Source organism: Alligator mississippiensis, chromosome 2 (genome assembly GCF_030867095.1).
Source record: "Alligator mississippiensis isolate rAllMis1 chromosome 2, rAllMis1, whole genome shotgun sequence".
Classification (NCBI taxonomy): Eukaryota; Metazoa; Chordata; order Crocodylia; family Alligatoridae; genus Alligator; species Alligator mississippiensis.
The window spans coordinates 26,529,845-26,542,111 of NC_081825.1; the positions used below are offsets into that span (position 1 = coordinate 26,529,845).

The window sequence follows — 12,267 nt, forward strand, 5'->3', positions numbered from 1 at the left end:
TTCTACCACTGCAAAACCAAACAGAATGCTTGAATCACAAAAGGAGAAGGAAGAGTAAGACTCATTTTGCTTCCCAGCTAGGTATCCTTCACCCAATACAATATGTTCTAAATAGACTAAAGAATGAGGAGTAGGTAAGATGTGTTTGATTTTTTCATGTGGGTTGCAAGTGGAGGCCCTGCGGAGACCATGGGAAAGAGTTGGCAGCATGTTTCAGTGGAAGTTCTGCTTTCATAGGCACCAAAGGACTGAGTCATACACACACACACGCATATGTGTGTATGTATATATGTGTGTGTATATATCTATATGTATATGTATGTGTGTATATGTATATATGTATGTGTGTGCACATGCACACATATGTACGTTGGTATTGGTATATGCTAAATTCTTTATATATTCTAGTTTGTTATATACAAATAGTATAACTATGTTTAAGCTACATGTTGTCATACTTGTGGATGCAGCAGCGGTGTGTGTATTAATTTACCAGGGTTAAATACCTATATTGAGGCTTTTCTTTATATTTCATTTATGCCCTGAATATCAACTTGGGGTTTGAGGCCAATGGGAACTTTCAAAGTAGCAGAGGAGGATTAATTAGGTAATGTTTGCAAAATTCTCTGGAGACTGAAAATGCTACTAAATGCTAAATGTTATCACTAGGCCTTGATTTTTGCACAATCCCTAGTGACACAAACTGTTGTTGCTGTTTCGAAAGATTAGATCTTTTTATAAAACATATCTCTACCGTGCATTTCTTCAACTAATAGGATAGCAAGCATTCATGTTTGAGTTCCCCAGTATAGCCTTTCCAGCTTGAGGGCCAAATGTATTATTTTTAAAAGGTCAAGGAGGGACAGTGAATACTTTCAAGCAGGGACTCAGGCAACACAGATGTAGGAGGCAGTCACTTGCACATCTCCAGTGCAGGGATTCCTTAATTTTGTAGGATTCTGTAGCAAGTGTCCAACTAGCATAGCAGGTTCTGCTTCTCCCTCCCTATAGCCTCTTTCTCGAGGGTTTGTGTTTGGCGATGGTGAGGACAGTGGACAGTGCATGGAGCATGTTTTGTTCTGGATTCCATGTAGATGATATACATTCTTGCTAAGGTAGGTAGTTGGCACACGTTACAGTGGCAACAAGATTCTTTTATCCTGATCTGAGGAAGAGAATCAGAAAGGTATGACTGATTATTAGTTCTCAGCTTGATCTCTATTTTTCCAGGCCTGCATGGCATTGGATGCCTATAAAGGCTGACCTAGGTTTTGATATAGGATCCAGGGGCAGTACAGGGTGGGGGTAGAGGTGTGATGTTCCATCTCCCTATGTCTGTGCTGCACATGCACACTGAGCTCTTTGAGCAAACTGGCTTGTCAATGTGGCTCCTGCCAGAGTCACTGCTTTGGTGCACCTCTGGAACCCAGGGGGTGAATGCTGCCACTGCTCTGCTCCCCAGCCTTTTGCCCACTGCCAAATTTGGCAGCAGGGGAAAAACAGGGTGAGTGGCAGAGGGGTTCACTCCTGGGTTTCAGAGCTGTGCTGACAAGCTGATGAGCTTAGAGAGCTCACTATGCCTATTCTGCAAAGTCAAAGGGGTTGCAGCCTCATCCCCAAATCAGATACAGTCACCCTCAAAGGTCACAAGAGTGTCCAGGCCAAAGGATACAAACCATTGCTCTTTCTTCTTGACTTGATGTAGAAATGCACCTGGGGTATGGAATTAGTATAAGGTTCACAGTAGATTTCAAAAGGAATGCATCAAATGTTTAAAAATCAGAAAATGTGGCTAAAGGAAGTAATTTGTACTGTAGTTATTCAACCCTCTAAAATTTGGAAAATATCCAACTCATCTGTGGATTACTTCAGTTCTATACCAACTCCACTTGTGACTCATACTTCGCTGCTCCTCTGTTTTTCTTCTTGGCAATAAAGGTAACTTACAGCATTCTGAATTCATCTCTAGCGTAGAAAGCAAAAGCTAATAGCCAACACAGCCAAGTGTGAAACAATTCTTCACTAAAAATTCCATCTCTGTGTTTTTACCCCCACTGCTCTGATTGCATTCAAACAGCTGTAGGCTTCAGTAATACTGCAGTATTTTGCATTCAGTTTGTAATTAAAAGATTCTCATAGCCAGGGAACTGAACAATGAGTTTTTTCTCCTAAATAAAAAGTGGTTCAACTGTGAGTGAAATGCTATTAATAGCAACAATTGTGTAGATGCCAAGTGGGGAGATTCAGTAAGGGTGAAATAATAAAAAAAACCATTAGTGTGTTACAGAAAGAACAAATGTAAAATAATAAATCATTAAAAAACAAGTTTCACTGCTTCCCTCTTTTCTTTGCCTCATTCATTTTCCATAATAGGTATAGCAATACTTTTGTAAATAGAGGAAGATGAATTTTTAATTTTTTTTCTGTAATAAACCATCAGTAGTTCATAGATATGAGGATACCAGACATTTAATTTAATTTTAATAATTAATTCTCATAAAATTTATACTTTACCCTCCCAGGACTTTACTACTATGAACAATCATATGTTGCCATGAATTCATATAAACTTCATGTATTCGATTATTGTACCATAATGAGATACATTAAGGAGGTTTCGAAAGGGACCACATTTATGCATGTACAGATATAAAACAAATACATAAGGGCTGCTTGCAGACATTAACAAAAAAAGTGGTGCTTTACTTTAAACTCAGTGTGCTCTTGTGCTAAGCCCTACACCTGCCCAGAAGAGGCAGTACTTTAGTTGGCCCCAGCTCGCCCGACATCTGTATAGGTCAGGCGCTTTAGTGGGGCTTTTTTCGTTATTTTATCTAATAGCTAATTGAATCAGCTTTAGCTAAAAGTGCCAAAAAGCACCCCTGAAGTGCCCAATCTACACAGATGCTGCAGGGCCAGGTCGAAGTAACATGCTGCTTTTTCCACTAAAGTGCATTTTGTTTGTTTTGTTTTTTTTTTAACATCAGCAAGCAGCCAAGATGCACAAACCTCTGTTTATGCACACAGCTATTGAATATTGCTGATAGATCACCTTCCTTTGACAGGTATCACAATAGCATGGATTGAATTAAACCGGTTCTACTAACTGTGTAATATGGGTAAAAGAAATTGGCTTCCTATGCAGCATTACATATCTTACATTCTTTGAGTTAGGGGAGAAGAAATAAATACTCGGTATTGCAGAAAAGTATAGTTATATCCTTGATGTTGTGATAAAGTGGATATCTTGGGTCTCGTGTTCTAGTCTCTAGGGCTAAGGAGAGACAGTCAAAAAGCCCCAGGATGACTCGCTTCAGTCTTTGCAGGTTTCTCTAAACTGTGTAGATTGAACTGATAATAAAATGCACTGATGCTCACTTTTGAAACTGGAAAGGCAGCCAGACCCCTGCAGCGGCCCATACCAGGAGCTAGGGGCACTAGAGCATGCCTCCCAGCCTGCTGGCCAAAGCCAAAGACATCCAGATTCAGCCCAGGGCTCCTCCTTGATTGGCTGCTCAGCTTATGCCCCTCAACCCCTTGCTATCCACGACTAGGGAGAAACAGTCCCTCCAGCCTGGGGCTGGTTGGATCCATCCAGCCTCAGTGGGGGTTCCCCACCTCTGGCACGTTCCCTGAGCCCTGCCCCTGGTGCACAGGGGATTCTCCCCTCCCAGCTCCCAGTCTGGTCCGGCAGGTTTTGGCCCCACACTGGGCTGACAAACACAGGCAGAGGCTAGAGAGCTGGACGCTTTACTGCCTCTGCTCTGTGACATCTGTGGGCAAGGCAAAAAGTCCAGGGGAGGGAGCTTTCCCATCCCCATGCCTTGCAGACCTTGGTTGGGGGCCTGGTGCTGGGCTGGGGGAGTTGTGTTCCTTGGCCCCACAGCCCCTCAGACCCAAGGGCAGCTGGCGAGGGTTGGGGCTAAGGTGATTCCAGCCTGGTTAAGGGTCTGTGGGGGACGATAAGCCCCACAGAGGGTGCTTTCCCTCCCCTTGTGCTGTGCAGACCCACGTTAGAGGAGCCTGGGGTCCATTCCCCTGCCCCTCATCCCACCAGGCTGACAGGCGCAGGCAGAGGCTATGACGCAGAGGCTTTACTGCCTCAGCTCTGAGAAAGCGGGAGAGTGGGGCCAGCCCTGCTTTGCTGGAGCAGACAGCACAGCCCAGGGCTACAAAGCATCCTGGCATGACTGTGAGTTAACTTGAATCAGGAGGGGATCTGGGACAGAAGGTCCATTACCCAGTTTGACCTAAATCAGTTTAGTCTCTTATGACATTCATCCAGGTTTATCTTAAACCAGTTTCAGTGATTTTGAAAGTGGTGTATGTGTGCTGAGCTTTTGTTCTATTACAGGTTTAAACTGGTTTCTGATCACTTAGACTGGTTTATGTCAACTTCTGTGCCTAGCCCCAGAGAACAAATTATGCTAAAATCACTCTATTTTCATTTTCTGTATAGTGCCCATATTTGGCACAGGGAATTTTTCTCCTTTATGGATTAAGGTATACAATTTGGTTTCTAGATACTGTGCTTTCCCAGCTTGCTATCAACCATTTTATACAAATACCATGTCAGTATCACCTTGTAAATGGACTAATGTATTCATCATATAGAACTAGGGTAGTCATTAATATTCTTACAATCACCTACAGGCCAGATCTTGGTCAAATGGCCACTGCATTCTAGTTGTTTGTTTGGTAAGTATATTTAAATAGATTTAAAAAAAAATTAAATAACGTTTATTTAATTTTAAATACATCTTATCATTTTAAAAATGTTTGCAATGGATACTGAAAATCAGCGCTGAAAAGTCAGTGTTACCATATGGAACTTTTTATAGACCTCATCAAATAGTGGATATGTTCATTGTGTTAGAAGTAAGCACTGATATGAAATAATCTTTTGAACTGTTACAATGAGGCCAGGAGGCCTCAGCATCACAAGACAGGTGTACAGCAACTTTTTGCTCCAGGAGAGTCAACTGAGTCTTCTGCACTGCAATGCCTGGTATATAACATGGCATATGCCCACGTTGGAAGAGCTGGCTGAACCACGGGTGAAGCAGAAGCTGAATAGGAAGTCTGAAGCCACTGCAGATGTTGAGATCATCTGGTACCTTCTAGGTATGAGCTTCTTTTTACCCACAAAATGGCATAGCCTTGAACTTTTTTGGATACATGTATAAATACAGATTTTTTATTTTACTGTACTCCGTTGTTTAACATTAAATTAAAATTGAAAAAAAACCAAAGCGTATGGGCCACCTCACTTTGTCACTGTGAAAATTACTCTCCCTTCCTCAGCCCCCTCCAGAGCACTATGGTATGGAGCAATTTGGCTAAACTCTGATGATCTAGAAAATCAAGAGAGAAGGACTTTCCCCTGAGTTCCCAAATTTATGAAGAGATATTAGTTGTTACTCATTGAAGTGGGCACATGATTGCCAGTATACTTCTCCATAAGCAGCTTCAATTTGACTTAAAGTACCTAGCCTCCATTTTGAACACTGGGTCATGCTGCATTTAATCCAAGCCATTGTGCTTGCATCTTGCATTGTGTTTTTGCCCTGTTCTTATTCATTCATCTAAGAGGCATTTATGTCAATGTATTATAAAAACTGTATTTTGGTTTCCAATTTCCTTTCTTCTGTCTCATGAGATTGAAAGACTCAGACCCTGAGAAGCAGAGTCATGCTGTTTCCACCTCTCTTAAGGATCAGTCATGAGCATTTAGGAGTAACATGTGATGGTTGGGACTGTTCTCTGCCTCTTGTTCAAAAATGGCTCTTGATACTCCACTGTGTCCAGAGGCAGTAAGACATGGGTATGCCCTGACTCAGTATATTTTTCCTCTTCATTCAAGATTTTTGTACTGTTTTGAAAAGGAGGAGGTGGAAAGGAGGAGGTGGAAATAGCATTGTCTATAAGAAGCAAACAGAGCTTGGAAGAGGCCAGTGGTAAAAGATAGGTACCCAAGGACAATTTGGGAAAAGGAGGTGAGAGTTCTGTGTCCTTCCTGTCTTTTTCCCTTTATCTCTAGATACTGGGGAGAGGGGAACGTGTTCTTTATCCTTTTCTATGCACCGTAGATCTCTATGGTCTGTAGACCATATCTGTAGATGGAGTGGAGTGCTACCATGCTCTGCCTAGATCTTGCTTTCTCAGAGCTGTCCCTAGATATTCTGTAGCCCAAGACAAGGATCTCTGCCATCAGATATGGAACTATAAGACTTTCAGGATTATATACAGTAGTTGTTGGGGGGAAAAGAGAGGAAAAATAAATCTCAGGTGTTGAACAGAAGGAATTCAACAGCTTTTGTTTGTTTGTTGTGTTTGTTTGTTTGTTTGAAAGATACTGCTTGTGCTGGATGCCAAGTGTGTGGATTCAGCTTCCTTCTGGAACCTGGACAGGTTACCCCTGGGAAACCTTGCACTGTGCCTGGCCCTGCAGAGAACATGGAAGGAGAGAGCATCTATGAGATTGATTCTGAAGATGGGGTTGGAGGTAAGGGTTCCTGTCAATTTTACTATTTATTTACTTTTATCCCAATTGGCTGGTTACAGGAGTCTGTACGGGCAGCTGGATTCCAGGTACCACCAAAAGCTTTTAAATTTGTCCTCAGTTGTTGATTGTACTGTGTCACCTTTTAATACATGCAATAAATAAAGGTAATTTTTGCTACATCACTGGGTTCTGTCTTAAATTAGATTTTGAGTTCTTCAGGAAAGATTTGTTAAGTGCTAGTCAATGATGGGAACCTTTATGCAGTGCAGTAATACAAATAATATGTTACTTTATTGTGATCTAGACACACATTTGATAGCATTATTCTGGAGAGTGTGGGATCTGGTCCTACTCATACAGAGCTTTGTGTTTTGTCATATTTCCAGCAAACTGACAGAATCCTTAACATAGAGGCCTGTAATGATTTCTAGGAATAGGAAGAGACTTGTTCCAACAGGACTGTTTCAAAATAGTTTTCATTTCAAGAGACTGTTAAAGACATGTACTTGCCTAAAGATGGTGCCATATCCTGTCTGCTCAAACCATTGAGTAAAAGAGTTTTTAAAAGCCACTTTGCTGTTCATCTCCTAATATACACTAAAAAAATCCTTGCTTGCAATTCTTCACCTATCAGATGATATGGGGAATAGCTAAATGGTCTTATAATTTAAAATCTAAAGGAGCTCAGATGTCTTTGCTTTTTTTGCATTTCTTGAATGTGGCTTTGGGTAAATCAGTTGAGTTCTTTGACTTTTCCCATTAGTACTTCTGTATCCAGATTACAGGAGTTCAGTGCTTTTAGATCAAACAGGGGGTTCTAAAGAGGCAATATTAAATTCTTTTGCAGAACATTTTACAGTTTTATTAACTCTTTTTTGTATCTCAACTTAATCAAATTTGGCTTAACCATATAGAATTAATCATCAGTTTTCATAAGATGATGCTATTCCTTACTAAAAAATGTGAACACACCTGAGGGGGGAGTGCATTGCACATTGATACTAATGGGTGTGACGTATGTTATGTGTGTTTCTGATTAGAAGCACAAGTTCTAGATTGCACTGATAATGATTTAGTGATCTGAGGCAAATAGACATGTTGGACTTCAGAGCTGCATCTGTGGATCAAACCAAAGTAAACTAACTGTGTGATTAAAGTGGAATCAAAATGAGCGATGTGTTTCACTGATATTCAGTACAAGACCTTTTGGTATAAACATATTTCTTAAGGGGTAATTTATTTTAATATAAAATGGGTCTAAGCCTAAGAGAGTTTACTGATGCTAATTGGAGTTTCAAGTGCTTTGCAGCCATTTGAGGCCAGTTCCAAAATGTTCACAAAATGACCCTCTTATTCAATATTTCACTCACCCACATGTATGTGTGGGAGTTCCAGCCAATATTTTCAAACTTGTGAGCTTAAAATAGGGCTTTTAAATTTACCCTTAGGGATCTCTTGTTATGTCCTATGGAAGGATCAGTACCTGGGGGAGCCTCTTCATGGATTTTAATTCTTAATTTTAGGCTCCAAAGTGCCCAAAAGCTTGTCTAACATTTTTCCCAACTATATGGTGGGTCGAGTAGAAGATATTGCCAAACAAATATTGCTTCCCACATGTTCCCTGGACCATCATTCACCACCGCAACAACAGTACTTTAATTTTAATGCAGGTCAAAAAGCTGCATTGCACATACTCTGCTCAGCATCTTTACTGTGAAACACCATTTTCTCATTCAGTAGATTTTCCACTGGCCCTCAGAGAGAAGTTGGAGCAGGGTTTCTAACCCTGCTACAGTACTTGTGTTCTGCTTGGTTCAGGGAATGCCCTCTAATGCCTCTGGGGTACAGACTACCCCTCAAAGGACTAGGGAGGCGATTAAACCATTTTGAACTCTGCATTGGATATTAGAATTGGCCCACAGAAACGGAGCATGTTCTAAACCCTCCAAAGGGGAATTAAACAGCATTGTTCCCCAAAAGCTCAGGGAGGCATTGTACCTTCCTGAGACCCAGTGACTTGATGTCCTTTGACGGTGTGTGCTTTTCACCGTGTTCATCATGGACCTGTACCAGGCAGGCGTTGTTGGCTTTAATTATTGATATGTGAGTGAGTGTCCCCACTTGTGGTGTCTCAGCCATCTCGACCTGTTTCTACGAGAAAAGTAATCAGATGGTTTGGGGAAAAAAGATTTGTTAATTTTCAGGAATATTTTCAACTGTTCCCTGAGAAACTTGTAATCCATTCTAACATATGATGATAACTTTCATGTGGCTACCAATCTAAAACCAGGATCATCTCACTTATCGTTCAATCAGTTCCATTATTAGAGTCTTTTAATGTGTGATTTTATTTGTTTTAAGTCTGCATGGTGAACATAAAAAGGCAAAATCGATGCTGTGGATAAATGTTTCCTTGCAGGTGGCGTACTGTAATTTAATAAGTATCTGAGGATTTGGTTCTGCATCTCAAAATCAAGCACTATGGGAAGAAGAGTAGACCCTCTCAATCCCTGGTGTAACTCCACTAGTTTTTGTGCTGTTACACCAGGTCCAGATTTGGCCCAGTATTTTCACTTGTGGCTTTAATTCAAGGAAAAAATCCCCACTGTACATTAGCTAGGTAGCAAGTCAGTTGCTATGGTACTCAGCATTTTTAACCAATCAGCTTTCTTTTGTGGTGATTCAGGCCAGAGTAACAAATCAGTCACACTGCACTAGAGCTGTAATCAAAACGGCAGCTATTGTTGGTTTTAAAGCCAACAAAGACTATGAGAACAGAAATATTTTGGTGTAAGAGTATAGGTACAGTGTTGCATGTATCCAGTATATTCTGGAATATTTGAACTGAATTTATCCTATGAATGATATATATATTTAAAAATAATAATCAATTTGGAGCTAATGAATTACATTCTTTCTTGTATATCCTTCCATGGGCTTCAATAAAATCAACATAAAAACTGATCAAGAGATTTTCTTGTATAGCCATCTGGAGGATTATTTTCTTTTTGAGTTACTATATAGCACTATATTATTGTCACAGTAATGCTTGCTAATAGAAGGTTCCCAGACTGTGCTGCTTCTCTGCTTCTTTCTTATATTATCTGGCAAATCAGAAGATGATGCTGAACTGCTGCAGTAATGTATTTTTAAAGTTCTGGCTGTAGAGTAACTCAGTTTTTTTTATTTGATTTGTGAAATGTAGTATACTAAAGACAAAAACAGATATCAAGGACTATGATATCAAAAGTCAAATGAAGTACCACTATCATTAATATATGCAAAAGTGTATTTGATCATGGAAACAAACAGCTGACAAGCAGGTTCCTTTAAGGGAATAGGTAACCCAGCAATGTTGGATATCTTAACAGCATTTGATACACTCTACCACAGAGTCCTCATGTCCCAGCTCTTTGAAATCCTGTGCTGAGAAGCCTTCACTCATTGCCCTCAGGCTGCACCCACAGACTTGTGATGTGGATATGCTTCTCTACTTCTGAAGCCCCTGCCTGTGGAATCCCACAGCTCTGTCCCTTCATATTGTGACATCTGAATGAAGTCACTATGAAATCACTAGTGAACAATCACAGACTGAAATTATAGCAGCGTAGAAATGAAGTTCAGGTTCCATTAGAAGGAAACAACACTATCTCCCACCTAGTTAAAGCTTTGGTTGAGCAGGGCAACAGGATGAAATGCACTTGCCTAAAATAGTGCTGGTGAAGAGTGGGAAGTATCTTCCTTTGCATTGTTAAGAAAGTCAAGTCCATAGCTTCAGCAGATGCCTGGATGCCTCGCTGCTTCTGGATACCCAAATGGACAGACTCAAGGTCAGCAGTTTTCTTTCTGCAGCTGGCAGAGGGGACTACATTCTCCCATGAGATTTAGACTTAGCACCATGACCTCCATATTTGATTCATGTAATTCCCTGTGCCTATTTAAAGGGATATACTTAGGTCCATACTCAGTTGACCATCTGCTCAACCACACAGGCGGCCTATTTCAGTTGTCCAAGTCTAGCTGAAGGTCTCTAGATCTTTATCCTTAAAGCCTTTCATGGGACTGGCCCACGTTGCTTGGGGAGCTGCCCAACACCCATGCAGTCATGATCTCCTGTGCAGTGTATATTCTACTAGAACAGTAGAACTGCAAGCTTTAAGAACAAAGCTTGTTTGTGCAGGACACCAGGCTTTCTTGGTTTCTGCCTCAGGGCTCTTCAGTGCACTCTCAGCAGAAATCAGGAGCACAAACCACAGCACATTTCAAATAACATATCCACAAAAGATAAAATAGAGCAGAGTCCAGTCCCTGCAGACTGTAGGAAGAGGAACAGACTGTGTTAGGTATTTATAGACTGTCTCTGTGTCCAGTGGTCAGTAAAATGTAAACTTAAATTATCTGAACCAAGCAACAGGATTGAACTGCTCCTCATAGTGTCTCCCACTAATCTGGCTCATTTAGTTAAATTAATTTCAGGTCAGTTGCAATTTATACTGGTTGTGGGTCCATGCCTTAAGAGAGAAGCATGTATGTGTTTGATTGACGTCTTCCTACTTTTTGTAAAATTATGCCCATGCACTGTTTTGGCCACAGAAGACATGAACTGTTTTTGAATACTAGAGGCATCAAAGGCAATGGAAAGATGTTCATGTGAAATACTCCAAATTTCCCTTCAGTTTGGGGTGCTCCAAATTCAAAGGACTTCAGCCCATGGACAGATGTGCAAGCCCCTGCTTGAGTGCTTTAAAATGGCTGTGACAGCATGCTGCAGCATTTTTTCCAGCCAAGGGGCATGACAGCAGGTTGCTGAGTTCTGCACCTCCATCTCTTTTTACCCCGTTCCATGGAGGGCTGGCGGGGGGGTGGGGGGAATGAGAGGGTGAGGACAGGGCAGACAACCAATGTGCACTCTCCTGTGCACTTGGTAACATTTTGAGTCATTGTTGGAGATCTCTGTACAAAAATAAGACATAAGACTGAAAACACAAATCATGATATGATGGGTTTCTTTACAAAGGAACTGCAACATTTTTACCATGCTGTATGTTGGGCAGAGATGTCAAAGGTACCTCAGTATATCAGAGAATAAATTATTCTCTAGAATTCCTAGTCCCTCCGCAGGGCCATTTCATCAAACCTCTGGAGCTCCTAGAGATACTGGGAATTTGAGAGTGGGATGAGTGGGATAGGGCTCCCAGCTTTGGAGCCATATTGACTGTGTGTGTGTTCAGTGGCAGCGGGCAAAGAGTGACAAGTGTGTTAACCTCCATGCCACTGTTCATCCCACCACCACCTCTAGGCCTGGATATGGCCCACAAGCCTCCTTGCAGTCTGAATCAGGCTGGTGAGGAGCCCCACTGTTCAGAACAGACCTGGGAATACAAGTGAGTTTGACACCCTTGTGTTATGGAGTTAATGATCATGTAATTTATTGGCAGTTTATTGCTTCACATTTGGAGGTAATCTGTGAATCCATTAGTGTCTTAATTTCTGTGTATCCATACTCTATGCTATTCTCTGAGATATAATGTGGAATAATGACAAGTGCTGCCATAAGACTGAATATGAGATGCTTAAGTTAATCCTCAACTTCATCTGGATCCAAATTTGGAGAGAGACCTGAGGAAGAGAGGAATGGCTTGTTTTTACTGGGAATATTGTTTCTATCAGTTGCACTCAGATTTATTCAGGGCACTGATGAAAATGATATTGATTTGCAAACATTGAATAGATTGGAAATGTAATGAAACACGTCCTGATGG

At 41.1% G+C, this 12,267-nt stretch overlaps 1 protein-coding gene across 5 annotated transcripts in view; it reads left to right on the forward strand.

Moving 5' to 3' along the window:
• Window positions 1-12,267, forward strand: part of PPP2R2C (protein phosphatase 2 regulatory subunit Bgamma) — a 325,034-nt gene that overhangs the window by 148,986 nt on the left and 163,781 nt on the right. The window contains exon 2 of one of the 5 annotated variants that reach the window (XM_019479487.2): window positions 6,353-6,505. The exons of the other annotated variants lie outside the window; for them this stretch is intronic. Coding sequence (XP_019335032.1) covers window positions 6,353-6,505 — 153 coding nt within the window. The remainder of the gene's footprint in view (window positions 1-6,352; window positions 6,506-12,267) is intronic. 5 annotated transcript variants of the gene reach the window in all.